This window comes from Perissodus microlepis, chromosome 18 (genome assembly GCF_051167445.1).
Source record: "Perissodus microlepis isolate ML-2025 ecotype Zambia chromosome 18, ASM5116744v1, whole genome shotgun sequence".
NCBI lineage: Eukaryota > Metazoa > Chordata > Actinopteri > Cichliformes > Cichlidae > Perissodus > Perissodus microlepis.
Window position 1 is genome coordinate 9,655,113 of NC_140478.1, and position 22,476 is coordinate 9,677,588.

Here is a 22,476-nt window from a genome sequence, read left to right on the forward strand (position 1 = left end):
TTTCCCATGTCCCCTCCGGGGCTCCGTAATACGTGACTTTAAAAAGCTCATGTGAATATTTGACTATTACCAGGCTGCTCAACTTTTTAAGTGTCAATTTGCTTCGATTCATCTGTTTAAAAAAAAAAAATCCCAGCAGGAATTTAAAAGTATTTATTAAAAATAATATAATGTTGCATGTTGTGATTCAGCCAGGTTTCTCATTTCCTTGGAAGTGGTGGGTTATTCTGCACGCTTGAAAACGGGAACCAGATCTGATCCAGAGGCAGCATTTAACACAGACTCGCCTTCTAAACTTTAAACTCACAGTGGCAGCCCTGTGTTAAAAGTTTAAGTGCTAACAGCCAGAGAGGTGTGAAGTTCAAGTCATGAGAAGGGTGGAAAAACAGCACTTCCTTCGAGGGTTTTTATTACAGTTGTGCTGTTACTCTATAGCGTAGAACTCCACTTCCACACAGGAAAAGACGGCGTGTGATGAGGTAAAGTGACTGGAGAGAACCGAGCCGAAGGACAACAGCGCTGTGCACTGTTACAGGTCTAAAGTTTCTTTCTGTTGCTCGAGGAACCTATCAATATTTAAGTGACATGAGGAAGAAGCAGACAGAAGGATATCAAACGGACAAAAGCAAGGGGGGAAACATGGAAATAGTTTGTAAAAAAGAAGAAGAAAAAAGCTGAGACAGGGCCAACGAAAGTCTAATTTGGTTAATTAACAAGAAGTCAGTAAGATGATTATGTATAAAGAGAGCTTCCTAAAGTGACTGATTATCTTTACTATTTGTAAGAAGTAAAGACGGAAAGGGGTTCATGACTCGTGCTTGATTCACGATTCATGACTTTGTGAAATCATTTGGAGGTTTCTTTTAAAAAGAAATTAACAGAAGTCAAAAGCCACAATTGAATGACTGTATTCACTGGGCTGACTGAATTAAAAATGGACGTGATTCTGTCAGGCAAAATTAGTGTATGTGATATATTATTGATGGTAGACTATAGTGTTTGCTAGATGTCAAGTGTTGGAATACAGAAATTCTGGAGTTTCAAAATTGACCCAGGTGTCTCCGAAGATTCGAGCCCAAGATTCTTCATTCAGGTGTCAAAGTTATGGAGCTAATACTGATTCAACTTGAAGACTATTGACTGTTTACTATGAAAGTACAGGAACACAGTACCTTTTGGGCATGCCAACCTTTGTCCTTGACCCTCACTTGATCCCTGAAACTCCTTCCCTGTGTCTCTCAGTTGCTTTCACCTCCAACCTCATAATGTGCCTGGACTCCTATCCTTGAGTGTCTTGTGCAAAGATGTCCAAGAGGTGTTTTTTGATGTGAAAATGCACACACATACAGTGCAAGCAATCCTGAAGGTCACTACATTATTTCATTTGCTCCAAAAATTGAAGTATTAAAGCAAAAATTTGCAAGACTGTCAGTGCTAGAAGCAGTTAATGTACAGTATATGAATTAGATATGAAGCTTTTTTGTATTAAGCTAAGCTTAACTCATTGTTGGTATTTATCAGACAGCAAGAAAGTATTCTGTTCAGAGAAAGAGAGAAGGGTGGAGATTGGCAAAAAGCTAGAAATAGGCACTTCAATAGGGAAAATGGCAGGTGCAGATATTTCTGGCCATATGGCCAAAATATATAAGAGGCAAATAAAGCAAGGGAGGGATAAAGTGACATTTAAGAAATAAGAGGAACAGAGCCAGTCAAATGAAAATTAAAGTCCCTTTCATGCTTCACAATTGTATGTGCAAAAAAATACCACAGACCAGTTTGCAAAGTGCCTGTCTCAGTCTGAAATACCATTGTGCTGCTTTTGAGTTGGAGCTTAGTGTGAGTAAGCATCTCGTTATCTCACTTGTGCAACCAGCTCCGTTGGATTAAAACAACTGTGCACTGGTCTGGGTGCCCAGAATACACTAATGTAAAATGCAACACATCTCCAGCTGCGAATGTCTGTGTGCCTGTTCACTTGTGTGCGACGGTCTCTGCAGTGCATATGTGTCTATTGGCTTTACAGGTTTTTGACTTGGAAGCTAATTAGACACCGACTAGCCTTCTACATACCCACAGAGCAAGAGCGGAAGAAAACACGTTTCAAGAAAAGAAGAGGAGGAGAGGAGACGTCTAAGAAGGCGAAACAAAAAAAAGAAGAAAAAAACACTTCTCCAGGCAGAACTGTGACGCACAAAAGGACACACCATCTCCTCTCCAATGACCTTTTATTGCTGGGGAAGGATACAGAGTTGGCAGGCCCCTGAGCCTGTGTGGAAATACAGTGTGTAACAGCAGCAGGACCATCCTCCTCTTTGCCAAGTGAAGGCAATCAATCAATAGCCTCTTTCCAAGGAAGGGATAAGTAGAAGTTGTCAATATTGAGTCCAATAGAATATATTCTATTCTATTCTATAAAAATTCTATTCTATTCTATTGAATTCTATTCTATTCTATATACTGCAATAGAATATATACTATATACTGCATGTGACAGAAATCAAATCAAACAGTACTGTTATTTTGCAACAAATCCCACGACACAAATAATTTGCTTTGAGAATGTACTGAGATCACAATGGAGGAAATGAGGGAAGCAAAACTGGTGGAAAACCAGTGTTTGCAGATCCTGATCCTTGTTCCTTGCTTCTGTGGTCAGAAAGTAACTCGGAGTATAAAACAAGAACTCTCGTTAGCCTTCATGTGTTCACAAATGCATGCAAAAGAAATGCATTTATACGTTTATATACGTTAAAGTATTTTCTTTACAGGCGTACAGCATGTATCGCAGATTTGTCTCAGCTGACATTAATTTGGATCTGATTAATGATGAAATTCTCACATAACAGCTGTAACACTGACACCAGATTTCCACCCTTCCGTGGAAATATCCCCTTCATCTCCAAGTTCAGTTTAAGTCATTCTACTATCCCATGACTAAAGGATTATTTTCCAATTTGATGTGTGTTTGCGCATGACTGTGTGTAAGTGAGCATGTTTGTAAGTAGATGTGTCAGAGGGCTATTACGGTCGGTTAGAGCCAGTCTTACTTCATGTCACATCTCCTATCTGCAGGCATTTTTACATCGGCCCGTTTGCCTCCAGCTCAGTGGGTGCACACAATGGTGCAAAAATATGAGCAGGAAGCAGGGCTGCAGGAGCTTCTGTGTCCAGTAGCTGTGTGCATTTCCTTGTCTATTTACTGAACTGGCTCGCAGTCACAGCTGTAATGTGACCATATCCAGTTGGGCGCATCTCTGTCCTGGAGCACATCCTGACCACTGCCTCAGCTTGGCTTTTGAATGATGGGATATGAAAATGAAAACAAACATCCATTCGCAAGCACCACAGCTGCCTTAAGTACTGCTATTATTTCAAAGCCACAGTTCAACATCTTGGGAAATGTGCTCTTACTACTTGCTAACTTGCCAATGGTCAGATCAAATGATTGTTGCCCCTCAGGTTTGTATGTTAATGTGATGCTGTAGCCAGTTGCTGCTGAACTTAGATTAACGTGGAACTAGAAGGAAACAGCGACCCTAACCCAACCTGCCAAATGAATGTTACATTTTTGTTTAAAGGAGCACTGCAGTCCTATATAAAATAAAAATGGCAGCTTTTAAATCCTTTTATGGTTCTGTGAATAGAAAGAATCGCTTCTCTTGCATTACCACTCTGCCCTTTCTGGTGCTATGTACCTGCAGTTGTGCTAGTTGGTGTGTAACCATCATACACTAAAAAACTGCTGGTCTTCAAAGTTAAGTAATGAACTCATCTAGCACTTTTTAAACCCACTTAAAATTTTACCTTTGTGTTATGCCAGCTTAGTTTCCTTCCAAGAGCTAAGCTAGTTGTCTTCCTCTATTTTTATGCTATGTTAATAACCTGCTGGCTTTTCATCAGATAGACAAGAGAAAGCTTTCTACTTTATTTTACCATCAGAAAGAAAGCAATGTGATGCGAAACAATACTATTGTACTCGCTGTCAGAATCAGTGTTAATAAGAGTCTTTCTACCCCAAGGGGAAATTAGAGGCAGTCTCTGTGTGTTTAAGCATACATGTGCCTAAGTATGGGTTGACCGTGAAGCACGGGGGTGTAACAAGTGCAACATGTTCCATTTTACTTCATCCACTTAAATATTGAAATTCAGCTCATTCGCGTGCTATGCAACTGAAAGCTGTTATTACTCAAAACCAAGCTTTGCAAACCTTCACCTTGTGTAAACGAACAGCAACTGCAGCGTGTACGTGTATTAGGAGAGGGAGACATGGGTTTTCCTTGTCATTTCATGTGTGTCACTGTGCTGACATGAATTGGGGCAATCAGCTATCCTATTTCCAGTCTGCACCCTCACCCTTGCCTGTGGCATCGCATGGCCTAATCAGTAAGCTGCAGCAGAAACTAACACAGGCTCACAGTCAAAATGATCGAGTTTATGTATGTATGTATGTGTATATATGAGAGTTTAGTATGGAGACCTGAATAGACCTGCACATTAAGCAATGCATTACTGACAGAACCCATGCAAATATTACACCCAAAGCCATGGAAGCAATCAGGAGCACAGGACTGAAGGCATCTCAGCATACTGCAGAAGTAACAGTATATATAATTATGCATGTACCAATCAAAACATTGGTACATGCATAATTATATATACTGTTATGAGTCAGCATTAATTCCTATCATCTCTCTCTCTCAAGAGAAAACAAGCAACAAAAAATTAGAATTATTTTCTGACTGTCTTATGTTTGTGGTTTATATTTGCTTTCCTCTTTTAATAGCTCTTAAGGAATGCAACAAGAAAACCTTTGTACATCAAACGCTGCCATGTGTCTGCCGCGTGAAAGACCTGTGGTGACCAAAAATAAAATACCTGTGACCCCACCTCTGACACATCCATAAATACTGTGTTTATACTGGATGGTATGCTATTATTGTGCATTCATTCCATCACATAAAATATAAAACCCTACCTTTTTTTTTCTTTTTGGACAAATCACAAGAATATGTGCCTGCAAGTGCCAGTAAATGTGTGAAGAAAGGTTTCTCACTATTAGATGTAGATCACATTACAGAAAGGCATCAGTTTGTGCAGTTGCAGTTCAAAAAAACCTGCTTTGCCTTCACATGTTTCGGCACACAAATCCTGCCATATTCAGTCGACCTCGACATTATCAGAATAGCAAATTACACCCAAAGCCATGGAAGCAATGTATTGTATAGCTAAATATATTTTGGCTCTCGTTAATTTGATTTAATGTGTGTGTGTGTGTCTCAAAATGTCTTCAGTAAAGTATTTCTTTTCTGCTTTGCTTTCAATTCTGCGATATGTTATACTTGGATACATCTAAACATTTGACTTCAAACACAGGAAAAAAGTATCTGATCTAATCCTTCGCATGTCTGTCATAGCTTTTTTTTTTTTTCTTTAATCAAATGAATAATTCTGAGACTTAACAGGAACAGTACACATACAAAAGGCAGCCTGATGTCTCGGTTGAAGCAAGTTGATACTAAAGTCAGGGTCAATGGAGAGCAATTCCAGATAAGTATTAAAAGCATGGAAGGTTTGTGACATGGAAACCTGAAGCACAGCAAGTGTTCATGTTTGCTATTTTGGGCATAAATAATGTTTGTCCTTGCACAGTAACTCAGTCACCAAAAAAATACAAAGAATTGTTTTTTTAAGCATTTTGAAATGATCACAAATAGGATGTTTTTGTATGTTACAGGAAATCCTATTTCATTCTTTAATGAACGTATACACACCTTGTAAGGCTTTTTGGTGCATTAACAGTGCATGCAGAAGTAGATAGGACACTGCACTCAAACCCAACAGAGTAGAAATCACTTATCACATTGTCCTGTTTGCTCGCCATCCAGCAGGGCCCACTGCCAAAACAGATCTCAGCAGCTGGCATTTGTGGGCTCTCTCCACTTCACAACAACTGTAGAACCTTAACACAAATACGGCCACAGCAGTTTGTTTCTGGGCTAATGATTAAGGGAAAGATGGATTACAGTACAAAATCATGCCCCAGCAGTGCACGGACTGACACTCTCGCTGTGCAAAGTCACACATAAAGCTACATCGTACACTCTGTCACATACACGGGGATAAATGCACTCCTTAAAAGGAGTTCCTCCTCTCCTTCCTGTCATACCTGTGGGTGGAGCGACAACAAGACATTTATAATGTTACACAGAGGAGCTCGAGCTGTGTCACAATTGTATTGCTTTGGTTAGTGCCATCATGGAGGTCCTTGAGAAAACTGTCAGTGTAAACAAAACAATTCTATATAAGATGGCTGTATGGTTTAACCAAATAGTGTTTGTGCATTTTATAATACTAGGAAAATGTTTTGTATATTTCAACTGGGTCTATAGTTACTACAGAAAATTTGGCAAACATTTCTAGTTTCCTTCTATTGGATTTTTTAGCGAATGCTGTAAATCAGACATGTAAAAAATGATGGTAACACAAGATGAATTCATTTTTTTTTTTTTTGAGTGAGAGGCATATTTGTATCCATCCACTGAATATAAAGCCAGTACATGGTTAGCCTAGCTTGGTATTAAGACAATGGAACACAAACAGCAACATTTTTTTTTACTTTGATGGTTGGTTTTAACTCATAGATTTAGAACTAATCTAGCTGTAGGTGGGTGCGAATGTGAACCATTGTCTCTCTGTGCCAGTCCAACCTCTCACCCTATGACAGCTGGGGGGGTGGATGCATGGATGCATGGATTTTTTGACTATGGCTTAGATATAATTGTCCGACTTAGATGTCTAAACTTATCCACACACATTTGTTTAGCTCTTAAATGTCTTAAGTGGGATTATTTTGCTATAATTTCCTTATAAGTTTAAACCTCTGAATGTATTCAGCATTGCTGCTCCTTAGACTGCTCCTTAGACAGCTACATCAAAGATGGATGTAGCTTCTGTTCCTAAAAGGTGAAGCTAATGTGAAAGTGCCTTAAACCTGATTCTTTCTAGTGGCCAGCAGGGGGCGACTACACAGTTTCCAAACAGGAGTTCAGCAGTTTAATAATTTATGGCAAAAACCGCCCTTCAACTCCCGCTGTCTTTGACTTCATTAAGAGTTTTTTTTTTTTTTTTTTTAAATAATAGCTATATGGTCTCAGATGCTAGTTTCAATTCTTATTGAATGTAGCATGATGTTTAGTTTGTAAACCATGATCCCCTTTAGAGATGGTTTATAAATCATTACTGTATGAGTGTGCAGTGTCCCTCCATTTCTCACTCAGATCCACCACTTTCTTGTCACATCTGGTTTTAACATCAGCAAATGTCTGTCTTTTAATAAAAAAGTCTGTGTTGTTCATTTTTCACAGTGGTCAAGATCTTCTGTGCCCAAAACATATTTTTTCCTATAAACGTTATTAATGAGTTTTATTTTTATGATATCAATGCAGTGAAACAGCTATGGGCCAATAGCTGTAGACAGTAGGTGAAGGTCTTTTTTGGAGGAAAATACTTTTGTGCTCCTTCACTGAGCTACAAATCCAGTTAGAGCTCTGTTTCTGTCAAGCAAGCCGTCAACATCTTTAGTTCTGGTATCCAGCTTTCCTCAGTACATCCATAAAATAACCATAATAAAGCATCTTGCAGGAATATTCAGTGAAAAATGTACCAATAAAAAAGACAAACTGATCTGGAGAAAAAAAACTACAACTACAGTCACAAAAACACACTTTCCCTACTCAGTGTTAACAATATCATCAGCAAAGCACAAACTGTAAGCCACGTTTTCCGTCTTTATTTCAACTGGTGTTACTATAGTGCAGGTCGCAGTTCACAGGTAACCTGGGGGTAGGTTACTTTTAGCTTAAGATTCTATCTTTGCCTTGTCTTGATTTTTTCTTTTTACTTTTAAACTTTAAAATTTCGAAAAGCTGATTTTAAACTGATGTGAAGATCAGTCAGAAATATCTCTGTGAAAACATATTCAGAGTTTCTCTGAGATATGTTGTTTTTGAGTTTTTTTAATGCTAACTTTGCACATAAAGTAACAAAATATGTGGTCATATATTTGCATACACAGTCTATGTATTACCCAAGGACTGGAGACCTCCACTATGGCGACTACAGTGTGTGTAACAACACCTGGAAGCCCACTAAAAATGATAGAAACACATTCCTTGTTCCATTCATTAACAGATCCGAGCCTGATAAACAGACCGAGCTTCATGAAACTTCTCAGACAGTCGTGGAAGTTGAAAGGAGGCACTGTGGGAATCCATGGCGAGAGGGGTGGGATTTTGTTTTAAACAGTATGTGAGGTTTTTAAATTCCCATTGTCGTGGCCACTCCTGGTGCTCGCAGCACGGCCTGTCTCGATGCTTTCTTCCTCGTCGTCCATCTCGAGCTGCTCGTCTTTCTTCTTGATGTAGCGCTCATAGAGCACCATGATGACACCCATCACCCAGGCTGACACGGTGCCAGCAGCGAAGATGACAAAGCCGATGACAACAAAGAAAAGGTAGTCCCAGGAGCCGAGTGTCTGATGACATAACGTCCGTAGCTGGATGCCCACCTCCCCCAGTCGACGGCCCTGAGTATCAGCAGGTGAACCGCACACCGTCTGGCCCTCATCTGTCACACAAAAGTACACCAAGGAGGAACGGTGAGGATTAATCATGGGACAAAGTAACATATCAGCATTTTTCTATTGTTAGAAATCAATCCTTTTTTTTCTTCTTTCTTTCATAATATCAAAGAAACGCACCACAGACAGGTCACAGCTGTCCTAGAGTGGCACCGCTCGAGCGATGTTGTTACTGTTAAGTGACATTTTTAACACACAAGGCAAGTGAAAGTTCATCAGATCTTTTTCTATAATAATATTGTTTTCTTTATGATTATTAATTTAACTTTTTATTAAAACATCATAAGGTGGTTAACTCTCTAAAGCCTGAACCATTAAATTTATGTTGTTGTTTTTTTGTTTTAAACTGGAGAATTTATTACACCTTCTGACAAATTAAAAAAAGTATAATAGTATAATATTAGTTTCAATTTGTATCGCTTTTGATACATCTGGCATTTTTTGTGCAATTTATTGCTCACAGTTCATCTTAAACAAACCACACTGATGACATAGATGTCTGGAAAACATGTGTATTAAATATGAGACACTTGGTGTCAGAGGGTTAAAGCTGGTTTAAAATCAAGATTTCTCTATAGGATTAATTACAGCAGAGCTGTTCAAGGTCCTCAGCCTCAGCATCACACGGTCTCCTTCTGTTTTACTTCCAGGTGACTTATCCTTGCTGACTGTAAACAAACACCTCACAACTTTTATGGTAATAGCTTTAACCATCAACAAATAAACAACAACAAAAAAAAAAAACAGGTAAAAATGATCAATAAATCAGTGGTTCAACTTTCTAACCGATCGTACAAGTTCAGAAAAAAAAACTTCACCAAATAAAAAAAGCAAAAATGTACAAAATAGTAGAAAATGTGACAGGATACATATAACTCCTGTTATCCCCTCCACTGTACTATATCATTCATCCCTCCGTTCTCTTCCAGTTATCCTTATCAGAGTCGCAGGGAGGCTGGACCCTATCCCAGCTGCCATAGGGTGAGAGGCGGGGTTCCCCCCAGGACAGGTCGCCAGTCTGTCACAGAGCTCTTTCTCTCTCACACATTCTTCATCCAGTACTTTTACTTATGTACAGCAGATGTGTGTAAAACCTTTGCATCTAATTAGCATATGATTTATGAGATCCTTTGCTGTGAGAGTTGTAACATAATGCAAAGTACTCGGATGATATCATACATATGGCATTAAAGAGAGCAGCCTTTTGAATAATTCAAGCATGTTAGTACTTGTTTTCCTCAACATTTGTAAATGGCAGCATCCTGAGACGAGGATATCCAAAACTCATTCACATTCATACTTTTAAATAAATAAATAACCAAAAGGCAGCAAATTGCATCATAATAATGTTGCTGTTTCTATCAGAAAACTACAAAAGCTTTAAGAGCTTCCTGCGCTTCACAGTCTGCTGTTGATGCAGCATTATGTTAACAAAAAAGAAAAAATCATGGATGAATTATTCAAATTCCTTTTCCCTGCACAGGATTAGTGAGTGACTTGAGCCTTTGTATCTGCTTGAAACCACAGATAATAAGGGTTCTCACCATCAGGGACTGGATATGACTTCACTACAGTACTGAGACCTTGCTGAAATCCACATATTCTAACAAAATATTTAGTTCATTCGCTTTCGGAAAACTGCATGAACATACTGTCATTTTAAAGCCCTCTGAATGAAAATTAAACACACCACATTATAGGTGTTGAGCCCTGCAGCAGCTCACCAGAGAGGCCTTTTTTTAAGATAACAATCCTGAAAGCCGGTTGAGTCTTTTGTTATTGTGAGCAAAAAAGTGCAACATAGCAGAGTGTGGCATCTCCACGCGGCCACTGTTTTTAATTGGCTTCTGTTTTTTCAGAGCTTTTGTGCTAGGAGAAATTCCCACTGGGAGAGATGAAAAGACTTGGAAGTTTCTGCACAGGGAACAGTTTCCTGCAGCCCCATTTTCATACCAGCATGCTTAAAATACCCTGACTCTTTTTGCTGTGAGATGCATGCCATGGAATTGTAACATTCACATAACCCTAACAAACAGAGGAAAACTGAGACATGACCATCAGAGAATAACTGTAAACTTACTGTACAACACTTACATAAACATCTCATTAATATTGCTGATGTTTATTTCTCATTCAGAACTTCAACATGTTTATTACACCGCACTGACTAACAGAGTGATCTCGTCGCACAAACCGCTGATAAATAACAAAACGTCATAAATCTTTTTTTTTTACTATGAAAAATGACAATGATAACGTTTACTCATGTATTACCCTATAATTTTGTAGCTTTATGTCGTATGTAGTTGTTCACCCACCTGCCAATAGTTTGCTGTATTGGACAAATTGATAAGAATTCAAATAGACTGAGAATGATGAATGTGATCTTGCCCTTGACCTTAAGCACAGTTTGGGTGAAGATCCATTAGGTGGTCATTGTGTGCAAATTCAGATCATTGTAGCAGAGATCATTGGTCTTTCAGCAAGGTAAGCTTTGACTTTATGAACATTTTACTGTATTCTGTGTTATTTCAGCTGACAATTTTAGATGACAATACACAACAATAATAATAATAATAATAATGACTGTCAAAGCATTTTATATACAGTACTGTGAAAAAGTCCCTCATTTATTTCAATTTTAATAGAAAAGTAGGAAATAAGTACAGCTTACATTTATGGTATGTTTACACTTATACAGGAATATTAGACATAAGTAAAGTTTGTCTGAGCCAATCCATGACCATCACATTTGACTTTACAATATTTTGGTATACAGACGAGTTCATGGTCGACGCAGTGACTGAAGGTTGCCCTGGTCCTCTGGCTGTAAAACAAACCTAAATCATCACGCCTCCACCACCGGGCTTTACAGCTTTTGTACTGATATGCTGTTTCGGTCCAAACGTGGCACTGTGAATTATCGCCAGATATCGCCATTGTTGCAGAAGTCTTGTGGTTTGTTCGGATGCAGCTTTTTAACCTAAGCTGTCCTGACATGTTCTTTGTAGAGATTTCTCCTGGCAACCTTTCCAAACTGTTTGTCAAATTGTACTGTCATGAACTTTAACATTGAACATGCTAGTCGAGGCCTTCAGAATCCGAGATCTAGCTCCTGTTTTTTTTACAGGTTCTGTAAACATTGCACAGTTTGAACTTCAGGTAAATATGCTGCGACTTCCACTCCTGGGAAGATTTGCAACTGTCTTGAATGTTTTCCACTTGTGAATAATCGTTCCCGCTGTAGAATGACGGACATCGAATGGTTTAGACATGGCTGCACAAACCTTCCCAGACTGCTGGCTGCAGCAGCAATCGCTTCTTTAAGAACTAATGATCAGTTAATTAAGTGCATTTCATTATCAGCACCTAGCTGCATTCTGCATTTTAGCTTAATTTTTGTTAAACAAATAATGACATTGTGTAATATGTCACATCCTAATCCGAGGTTATGTTTCCCAAATTTTAATACCTGCTGGGGACCAAATCATTTTTATTATGTCTTGACATGAAAAAACCCTAGAATTTAAATCATCTACACTTCCTTTTCCAAGTATTGGCTTTTTATGAAACTACTTTAAGAGACACATAAGATTTTGAAATATTGGGCTGATGCCAATCCTGATGTTTGAAGTAACAGTTTGGCTAATAACCAGTTTGGTTTTCTTTAATTCCCAATTTCTGCCAAAAACAAAGAAGAAAGAAAGTTGTTATTATAACAGATAACTGTACTGTTTTCTTTCAGTTCTTTATGTGTTTGTGATTAATGAAGATCGGCCACGTCCATATTCACTGATGACCTCATATGAATCAACAAGGCCATTAAATGCAGGTGTTTAGCTGTTATTGTTGCACCCTTAATTTAATTGCTCCAAGTCAACAGCATTTTTACTTGCTTATTATTATAGTTCAGCTGAATTTGTTTACTTCTTTCTGCGTCGTCGTTTAACCTGCACATACAGTCATTTAAGCTAATTCACCTATTTGTTAATCGCTTTTCTTTCATTTTTATATCAACGGTTTAGTTAATATTTTACCTAATTGTTTTCAAATGTTCACACTCAATTACTTTTAGCTGTTTAAACCTATTCCACTTGCTCACTGGCAACACATATAAAAACAGGCTCAGGTTGGTGGGAGGTGTGATTTGACAGAGGGTGACAGGGATCATACCGTCGCTTTCAATCAAACTACTCGACAATTCCATCTCACAGGGCGACTGAAATGTATGCTTCCCCTAATATATTATTCACTGTGCGCTGAAATCTCTGCTTTTATGCTCAGAGAAGCTCTTATGTGTCTCAAAGATTAAAAAATGAGCATGCAGCTGAAGAACACGAGGAGGCTCTGCTCCTCTAAGCTTAATAGCAGGGAAAATTCAAAGTCTGCTCTGATCCTCTCAGAAGCTGCTGCTGCTGCTCACTGTTCACACAATATGCTGCTCAAATTCCGACAGCCCTCCATGCAGACACAAATACGTACAGTGTGCATTCCCTCTTAATGCACTGTACATGCATGTGTCTGCATGAGATTTAAGTTTCCAATCTGAATCTGCAAATGGTTGTGGATGCACATGCGTGTGTGTGTGTTTGCACATGCAGGTGTGTGTGTGAGGGGAGGCCTGACAGCTAGGAAGGAAACCCTTATGGCTTCACCCCCTATGCCCCTACAGGGACTGACATCAAAGGACAGGGCTTTCCCTCTCTCCTTCCCCCATCCACACTGCTCTATTTCTAGACGCTCTCCTTATATAACAGCTGAGAGAGTGCTAATCTAGCCAGGAAGGCGAGACAGAGGAGAATCTGTTGGTTCCTTCCTGAGGCTTTATTTCTTTTGCTCTCTCTCTCCCTGTCTCTCGCTTGGTCTCGATGCATTTCCTAAACCGAGGAGACAAGGCGAGCCATGTTGCATGAGCCAGGTGAGACCCAGGCGAGCGATAACAAGGCTTGGGAGCCGGAGCTTGCAGCTGAAAAACAACCGTCTCTAAAATGTTTTTCTACCCCCCCCCCAGAAACCCCCTTCCCACCCCCAGCTACACAAGTATGCTTTGTCTGTGTTTAAACGTCTCAGTGCACAAATCAGTCAGTGTGTAAAATCTGCGCCTGTGAGGGTGTGTATGTGTGTGAGTTTCTATAGTGTTTACCAAAGGCTGCGTGTAGATGTAGAGAATGTTTGTATCCATGTGTCCGCCTTCTCCCTCGCTGGCAGCTGTCACTGGAAGAGACTCAACTCCAAATTAAGCTAGACAAAAGGCAACGAGAGGCAGGAAAATGGGACAGCTCTTGCAGGACTCCTTTTGGACTCAGTCTGAGCTTCACGGGGAGCATGATGAACTATAGTGTGTGTGTATGTGTGCGTGTGTGTGAGAGGGAAAAGAGCAGGGGATGCCTTTTTAGTGAGCGTGGCAGTTGTATTATAGCTGTGGTGTTAGAATTATGGCTGGCTTCTTGCTCAGTAAATCACACTATAAATAGCAGCTGCCCTTTTGCATAGTGACACATCCACACCATTATCCACGAGCATAATAACTCAAAGTAAGAAAGATGATGGAATACCGGACACATTTATCAGCTTGACAGCAACAAAACAAAGGGGATCAATATTTGATGGTGGAGCTATGATCCGTTTATCACGCCTGCAACTCAGGAGCCTGATAGCAGATTGATTAGTCATTCTCAGATTTAAAAAAGAAAACAAAAAAGAAACGCCCTGTTTCCTTCATCACTGCAGAAAGCAGAACAGAATTTATGAGTGAAGTCGCCAGAAGACAAATCAAGTGGGTCCCTGCCTACGATCATCTTTCACCCTCTTTGTCATTTGATAGTCTGATTGCTGCCACGCTCCACTGCTGTCACCTGCGTCTCATCCCACTGAAAGATGAGAGAGGAGTGAAGTTACAGCAAACTAACAGCACATTGCAGAGCTGTGGTGTACATGGATACCACATGGCGCGCGCGTGTGTGTGTGTGTGTGTGTGTGTGTGTGTGTGTGTGTGTGTGTGTGTGTGTGTGTACTGAGATGCAGACATGACAGGGAGTGACATGGTGCGAGGGAAATCCAGTAGTTAAGCCTCTGCATGTATTCAGAAAGACACAGAGTCATTCTTTCCTTGAGGGAGTCAAAAGAATGAGCTTTGCTGCCATTTTGACATCATGTTTGAACATCTTTTCTGTCATATAAGAAGAATTTTAATTATGTAAGGTGTGAAAAAACAAAAAATATCACAGTTAAAGGACTGTCACCTTGTAGGAGGACACCAATCTCGATTACCAACCGACGGGGCAAAATTGTTAACAGCTCCAGATGCACAGACTTTCAGGGCCCCTGAAGCTCTAATGTATATGTGCATATGACTAAGGCCCAGATAAATTAAACGAAATCAAATGACCTTCAAACTATATTCCACAGAAGATGGGACAAAAGGGGTTCAATAGCTGATTTTGAATCAGTGCCTTGTGGTTAAACTGAACAGATGTGGGGATTTCAATTCAGTGATTTCAAATAATAGCAAAAAAAAATTCTGCACATTAAACAGAAGTAATTCCAGCTTATAAACAGTGACTTAGCCTCTAGATTCACCATGATTTTTAGCTATTAAAGTAGTCCTTTGTCTGTTTACTTCTAAAGTGCTTCTTCATATAAGTTGTTGCTTATCGACATACAACACAGCTGGATTTATGAAAGGTGCTGCGCGGGCACTTTGTTGATCTTATTAGTGGATGCTGTTCTGTTACTGAAAGAACCTCCATCGGGAGGCCAGTTTATGTAACTGAGAATTATCTAACAATTAAATGGAGTAACAATATTTGTGTATGACTGGCTCTCTGGGGCCTTTCCGCGTCACACCGAAGCAAATGTAAGTGATGTTCTTTGTTGATAGAAAAAATAGAGTAGATAACTGACAAGACCTTGGAACTTGAAGCCCTCCAGATGGACCCACAAGGACAGGTCCTCGTTGTCGCATTCGCAGCTCCACGGGTTCCCGCTGAGCCCCACTGAGCGCAGGGCGGGCAGCGCGATCAGGGAGGTGATGTTGAAGACCGTCAGGTTGTTTCGGCTCACATCGAGTACCTGAAGGGCCGCGTTCTCCCCAAAAGCGTCCGGGTGAATTTCGGAGAGCCCCGGATTGTCCGTCATCCTCAGCATCACCAAGCTCGCCAAGGGGCCGAACGTCCTGTCCTCGATCCGGGTCAGAGTGTTGAAGGAGAGGTCCAAGTAGGCCAGCTTGCGTAGATTCCCAAAAGTGGACTCTGAGATCTCCGTCAGAGAGTTGTTGCTGCAGTCCAGGTACACCAGGTCAGAGAGGTAGTTGAGCGCGAGAGGCGGCAGCTCCGCGATACGGTTGTTTGAGATGATGAGCTGCCGCGTGGCCAGCGGAAGGTTGACCGGGAAGGTGGTCAGGTGCTGCCCAGCGCACTGGACCACAAGTTGGTCGTCACACACGCACCTGTCCGGGCAGCCAGTGGAGATTACCGGGGATGAGGGGACCGCTTTCGCGAGGAGGAGCAGAACTAGAAGCCGCAGGGGTTGCGCGCTTGGCTGCGGGGCAAGACGCATGACACCGCCGAGGGCTTCATCAACCCTGTTTGGACAGAGTCGGTCGCAGTGACATTCTTCATTGATACATCATCACCGTGCGAGCCGCTTGTCCCAAGAAACGATCTCCGCCGAGGTCAAGCCCAAACGTGCCCGTGGCAACCTCTCGCGCGTAATGTCTCAGTTCATCCTGTCTGTTGGTTCTGGATCCGACGCGCATCCGCTGTGCTGGACTTGACGGTCGGCTGCCTTGGTGCTGTTTCGAATTTCATGAATTTATTGAGTGTATTCTGCTGACAGCTGTTCGCACGTCGTAAAAAAGCCGACGTCCTTTGATGCTTCGCTGCTGCTCGCAGTCAGTTGTTCCGTTACATGTTTGCCATCCTCTCGCTTTCCGAAACTGAATCCAAATAAAGGGGGCGCACTGAAAGGGAGGGGGGGCTGCGGAGTGATCTCACGCTCGGGAGTGAGATGGAGCGTGGGGAGTGGAAGGGTCTGGGCAGTGGAGGTAATGTAAGGCTGACATTAAATATTAAAGCCCGCGCACAGTTGACACCTAGTGTAAGGTGACCTGTGATGCTTTAGCTGCCAGCACGGGCGCTGTGATTACATCTTCAAACGCTACTGGAGGGTCTGTGGGTAAAAGCTGCGTGGATGTAAGAATGTGTATGTAAAGATCTGTTTGTGGGGATGATAGCGTGCACACTTTTCATCAGCCTGTCTCAGGTGTAGGATCAGGTGTACCTGGATGTGCATCTCGTGGGTTTTCTCTGTATGTGACTGATTGTCACAGAGGCAGCCAGCCCACCCACTTGAAACTTTCCCTGATGTATACAGCCAGCAGATGATGGGCTGAGATGAGATGGTACTAGGTGGTCTCAGGCTGCAGTTGTTTTTCCTCCTCTTTCCAGTCTCAGTGTGAGCCCTGTCTCTATTCTTGGTTCTCTGTGTAGGTGTTGAAGTGCTGAATCAGACTCGGCATGATGGAGGAGGAGGAGGAGGACAGATGTGCCGCTGACAGTCCGTGAAAGGCGCTACCCCGAGTCGACAGCAAGCAACCTGCTGAACGCTGACCGCTCGCGCACGTCAACAAAACCAGGTGGAAGCCTTTTACCCTGCGATGGTGTGTCAGAACAGTGGGCCTGTGTATAACCTAATGCTTTTTTCACGCTTGCGATCCATGTGGACTGAACTTAATCCACACAGCTGTTTTGCGTCAAGGATATTTAGTGACTTTATGGGGACATCTAGTGACGAAAACTTGGTAATGTTACACAGAAACAGCAACTATGTAATGGTCTTTGTGTAACTATTTTTGTAGGTCTAGTTTGAAGCTATTGCACGAGGATTTTTTTTTAAAATAGATGTCTAAATTTATCTGCTCTCTATTTATGAACATAAGAGAAGCAAAACTGTATAAACCAAACATAAGCCATAACTCAGCAAGTTCAGTCCAGCATTGTGCAAAGCCAAAGATGATTTTTTGACAAAATTCCCAAATTTCCAAATATAGATGTTGGGCAATGTGCATAAAATGACAAATGAGAAATATGAGGGAATGCTGCAGGCATAGAAACATGAAGTCTGGAGGCTTAAATATCTATCTAGATGTGATATTTACAGAAAGGGTAGAAGAAGATACTTTTAAAACATTAAGAACATTGAGAATTTATTTATTTATCTTTTTTTAAAATCTAATCATCTCATATATACTTTGAGGAACCATTATTTTGAAAGCGCATACCAGGACCAGTTCTTGTTTGATTGGCAAGCAGACTTCAAAATACAGGCTTTGCATTATTCCTGACAAAGTATAATCTCTGCTATTTGTTTTCTTGGAATCTCCAGCAGGTACAGTCATGCACAGTGCACATCTGTCTTACTCTCTGTTTTCCCTAAAATATTCATCATTATATTTAACCGTCTGGAATGGCATGGCAGAAAAATGCAAAACACTGGAAGAAAGAGCTGCAGCCGAAAGGTGTTTTTGTAATCCTTTAAATCTAGTGTTGTAAGAAGAATCCCCCTATTTATCTTAGTTAATCTGCAGACATTTCTTCCGTTATAACAGCTGGTGTGAAGGTTATACTGCTTTGAGTGTTCCTGTATTACAGGTCACACAAAGTAAAAAAAAGAAAAAAAAAGAAAAAAGAAATATATTCACGAAAGCATCCAATCACTGTTAAACTGGCAACACATCCTCACATCAGTATCTACAAGGATTTTACAAATTCAGGTCCTTCCCAAATACCAGGCTCTGAGCTGGGACCTTTTCTTTTCACAGTTTGCGTGCCCCTCATGGTCAGACTATCTGCCATCATGGGCTGAGCTTCCACTGCCATCCTGATGATACACAGCTGTATCTCAGCACCAAACCCTCCAGTCAGTTCACTTCTCTGTCTCTCATTAAGTCCCTGGATGACATCTAAATCTGGATGTAATCCAGCTTTATCATATTGAAAAACAATACAACTGAACTCTTGTGTCAAGTCACGACTCCTGAAAGGGGCTGACCTTCACCTTAACATGAGTAAAGGTCATTAATTTTCAGGGGTTCTCAATCTGGGTGCCATCCTGGAGCCCAGGATCTAATTCTCATCATATATCAGATCCATCTCTAGAAGTTCTTTCTATGACCTAAAGAACATCTCTAGTGTCTGACCTCATCTCTCAGAGTCCTCAGCTGAAACCCTCATCCATGCCTTCATCACCTCCTGCCTGGATTATTGCAGTGATATCCCGTTAGCTCTGCACAAGCTCAGAACTCACAGTTCTTACCTGCAACAAGTCCTGGCCTTACATCACCCCCACCTAACCTACAAACCACCACATGCTCTTTCTCTCCTGTACTTATTCAGTCTTATCCTCCCTTCCCTACACCCCACACTGCGTTCCCCAGTTAAAGGCTTACTCGCCATCCCCCTCACCAGGCCGGGGTCTAGCCTTCAGTGCTGCAGCCCCCCACTCTCTGGAATATGCTCTCCTCTAAAACACCCTGTCTTTGAAAATTTTCAAAAAGCAGTTGAAATGTTACTTATTCACAGAGGCCTTTGACCTTTGACTTTTTTGTGTAAAGGTGCTATATAAACTACTAAATGTCACTGAACCAATGACACCTCTAACAGTGGTGCGCATACCTCAACTTGACCTGATATTTGATACAAGAAACCCTGGCATGTCAGATCCCTGTTCCCCTCACCACAGGGCACATAATGTGGCTGCACTCCAGCCAAGAAAGTCTGCGCTCTGCATCAGTTGTTGTGAGCTGGCTCACTGACATGGCTAATATAAGTCACTTCAAAAGAATGGGGCCATCATTAATGACACTGGGCTCCCACTTTTGTCTGGTATGCCAAGTCAGAAAGGGATTAACTCTGCAGTAAACGTTGCCACATAAATCGTGTCCGGGTAGCGTAAACTCTGATTTTCAAGAGGAGCAGACTACCCTCATGTTATCAAATTATGTTTTGTTTTTTTTTTATTTCAAATGGGCTTTTTTCTTTTCTAAGATTATGTCCTTTAAGGGAAATCCGTGCTTCTCCTGAGCAGTTAGGCTCGACTTTATGCTGTACCCCAAATGTTTTTGGCTTGCGGACAATAATAATAAAAATAAAAGTGAAAAAAGAAAAACAATGGCTAACAAAATAATAATAATAATAATAATGATAATAATAATAATAATAATAAATAAAAATTCCAGCTTGTGTACACAATCAGTAAATTAATAACCATCATCCAATCATCCAAGGTCAGTTGGAGTACATTCACTTTCAATACTTCAGGGATTCTTTTACTTAAGTAGAACGATTGTGTTGTTACTTATTAAAAAAAGCCCCAAACTATTGTTTTTGACGCTTTGCAAATCACAGCAATCCATTTTAACTTCTGGTTACACATCCTCATTTCCGGTACCTCCTCCCCCTGTGTTGTGCTTTGTTCCTCCTTGCACCGCCCACTTAAAAAATCATGAACACCCCTACTTCAAAAAATAAAAAACAAATACAAAAACGTACAACTTTAGTAACACCGGAGGTGAAGTTAACTGCAAGTTACTGGTAGCACAGTCCATTCACGCTGGTCAGTCCTGTTGGGGAGCAGGTTTGCATGTAAGATAGGCGGAACTAATCAGGAAATGTGGAGCAGTGCTATGATAAGATAACTTGGATCTCTGACATTTAGCACATATACGCGCACGTATATAATGAGTCGGTGTTAGTATTTGCATACAGGGCTGTGTTCAATGTGAAGCCTGTGTGGCGTGAGGAGTCTTTACTTCCGCAAGGATGTGCTTATTTTAAAAAAAAGGCTTCGGTCTATCTTGTTTTTTTTTTTTTTTGCTTCGGTCTATCCTTACGAGTCTTACAGCTAACCTTTAACACGCATTAGCTATAAAATGAATTGAAACGTAGATATCCCAGTAGTGGGCTGTTAGCCACGCCCCCCCCTGTGAATGTTACGTAAGCCGCACGCATGCAGATATATTCAGACGGAAACTTCACGGTGGTTGGTGTTTTCCAGGGTTGTATCTGTGAACTTTGGTTGCTTCGTCAAGGTGAGTGTGTTCATGTTTATTGTAATTCGTGCGCTTTCAAAGCAGCCCTGACGAGTCATGGTGCTGCTGGTGTTTCTCGTTTGACCTTTCGTTTGTGAGACGTCCTTTATCTGCGCCGGTAGCTGCACGGCTAATTTTCTCCTCAGGTGTTCGAGGTAATTGTGTGATTAGAGGGTCTGAAAATGGACACTTTGTTTTATGTGTTAGCCGGGGGAGGAAACGCATGCGTTGCCTTTCTTACCAAAAGAAAAGTGTAATGAGTACTTTCGATATGAGCCACAATATATTTCTAATTCATTTTCCAGGTCTGTCAGGATGGTTGTGCTTTCCAAAGAGTATGGATATGTGGTGCTGACTGGCATGGCCAGTATGGTCATGGTTACACATCTGGCCATTAAAGTTGGCAAAGCCAGGAAGAAGTACAATGTGCACGTGAGTATTCAAATATGGAGCACAGTGGAGGCTACCTGTTGAAAGATGCTGTCCTGTACGAATGAACTTGTCACGCCTTGCAGTATCCTCAGATGTACAGCAACGACCCAGAAACTGGGAACATTTTCAACTGCATCCAGCGGGCACACCAAAACACGTAAGTATAGTAAGGTAATGTCATCCATGCCAGCAGCATTATGTCATGTTCTTTCATCGACAACAAAGAAGCAGGTTGATGTTAACGTCGCTCTTGTGACCTCCTCACCAGCCTGGAATCCTACCCTGCCTTCCTCTTCTGCCTGGCTGTTGGCGGTTTTCATTCACCTGTAAGTTTATTTTCATTGTGCTGCCATGTTGTATCTGCACCATAAGCATACAATTTATTTTTGTCAACTGTGTCACAACGTTTTGGCTAAACATGTTCACAACTTGTTGCATGCAATGGGTAGCCGTTCTGTCAAGTCCCGTTGCATCTGATTGTTTGTGTGGCTGTTGCAGCGTCTGGTCAGTGGACTTGGAGTCGTGTGGATTATCAGCAGAGAGGTTTATGCACACGGCTACTCTACAGGAGGTAAGAAACTGTTCAGCAGTTCACATCGATTTCTATTCTTCTTATATCATAAAACATGGTCAGAATGTGTGTCTGTCTCTCTCATCTTAATTAGATCCTAAAAAAAGAATGAGGGGAGCTTTTGGAAATCTGGCTTTACTTGGGATGATGCTGGCCACACTGAACTTCGGCGGCTCTCTGCTGGGCTGGAGGGGGAGCTCACGTATGAGCCGTTTTGGTGTTTGATCCAATATGTAATGAAACTTTACGCCTGGGCCAATTCAGTCATCATCGCTATGGTGTAACTCATACACTTGCACTGTGCTCATCTTTAAGTGGTTAAGTCAGGTGTGTTAGCTGATCTGACTAGTTCTTCAAGAACTGTATGGCCTGATTTAGAATAATGCAGACTAGCACTTTTGTAACATACATGAGTTATCAGTTTCTTATAATGTTAACAGCAATCTATGAATTGGGTCTAAACTCTTAATATCATCTACAATCATGCATTTATTAATGAATAAAAAGAAGGAATGATGAAGAAATTCCTTGTTTATTGAGCTGAAAAGGAACTTTGTACACTGAGTGACTAAAGATGGTTATTCAACTGTCCTGCTTTTGTAACTAAAATCCTCCATAACTTCTATTCTCCTGTTTGTCATAAAACTGACACCTTCTCATATCAGCTGTTTAATTTCTTTGTCTGAATGTGGTTAACAATGGCCTGTGTCTGGAGGGAGTGGCTCTTCTTTTTGGAGTAATGTTCAA

At 41.0% G+C, this 22,476-nt stretch overlaps 2 protein-coding genes across 2 annotated transcripts; one reads left to right on the plus strand and one right to left on the minus strand.

Moving 5' to 3' along the window:
- Positions 1 to 139: 139 nt before the first annotated feature.
- LOC146367250 (leucine-rich repeat-containing protein 52-like) lies at positions 140 to 16,703 on the minus strand. The gene is made up of 2 exons (XM_084911537.1): positions 15,547 to 16,703; positions 140 to 8,625 (listed from the first exon to the last, which is right to left on the minus strand). The coding sequence occupies exons 1-2, from the start codon at positions 16,193 to 16,195 to the stop codon at positions 8,297 to 8,299; spliced, it is 978 nt and encodes a 325-aa protein (XP_084767663.1). The 5' UTR covers positions 16,196 to 16,703; the 3' UTR covers positions 140 to 8,296.
- Positions 16,704 to 20,599: 3,896 nt separating this feature from the next.
- Positions 20,600 to 22,390, plus strand: mgst3a (microsomal glutathione S-transferase 3a). Its single transcript, XM_084911543.1, has 6 exons — positions 20,600 to 20,726; positions 21,032 to 21,158; positions 21,242 to 21,315; positions 21,427 to 21,484; positions 21,657 to 21,729; positions 21,824 to 22,390. Exons 2-6 carry the CDS (start codon positions 21,042 to 21,044, stop codon positions 21,952 to 21,954), a joined length of 453 nt encoding a protein of 150 aa, XP_084767669.1. The 5' UTR covers positions 20,600 to 20,726; positions 21,032 to 21,041; the 3' UTR covers positions 21,955 to 22,390.
- Positions 22,391 to 22,476: the final 86 nt, after the last annotated feature.

Excerpts from the sequence above, each read along its gene's own strand:
- LOC146367250 (XM_084911537.1), bottom strand. The coding sequence starts at position 16,195 with ATGCGTCTTGCCCCGCAGCCAAGCGCGCAACCCCTGCGGCTTCTAGTT. Across the intron at positions 8,626-15,546 it reads GGAGGGCTTCAAGTTCCAAG|ATGAGGGCCAGACGGTGTGC; the intron begins GTCTTGTCAGTT and ends TTTGTGTGACAG.
- mgst3a (XM_084911543.1), top strand. The coding sequence starts at position 21,042 with ATGGTTGTGCTTTCCAAAGAGTATGGATATGTGGTGCTGACTGGCATG. Across the intron at positions 21,316-21,426 it reads CAGCGGGCACACCAAAACAC|CCTGGAATCCTACCCTGCCT; the intron begins GTAAGTATAGTA and ends CCTCCTCACCAG. Across the intron at positions 21,485-21,656 it reads TTGGCGGTTTTCATTCACCT|CGTCTGGTCAGTGGACTTGG; the intron begins GTAAGTTTATTT and ends TGGCTGTTGCAG.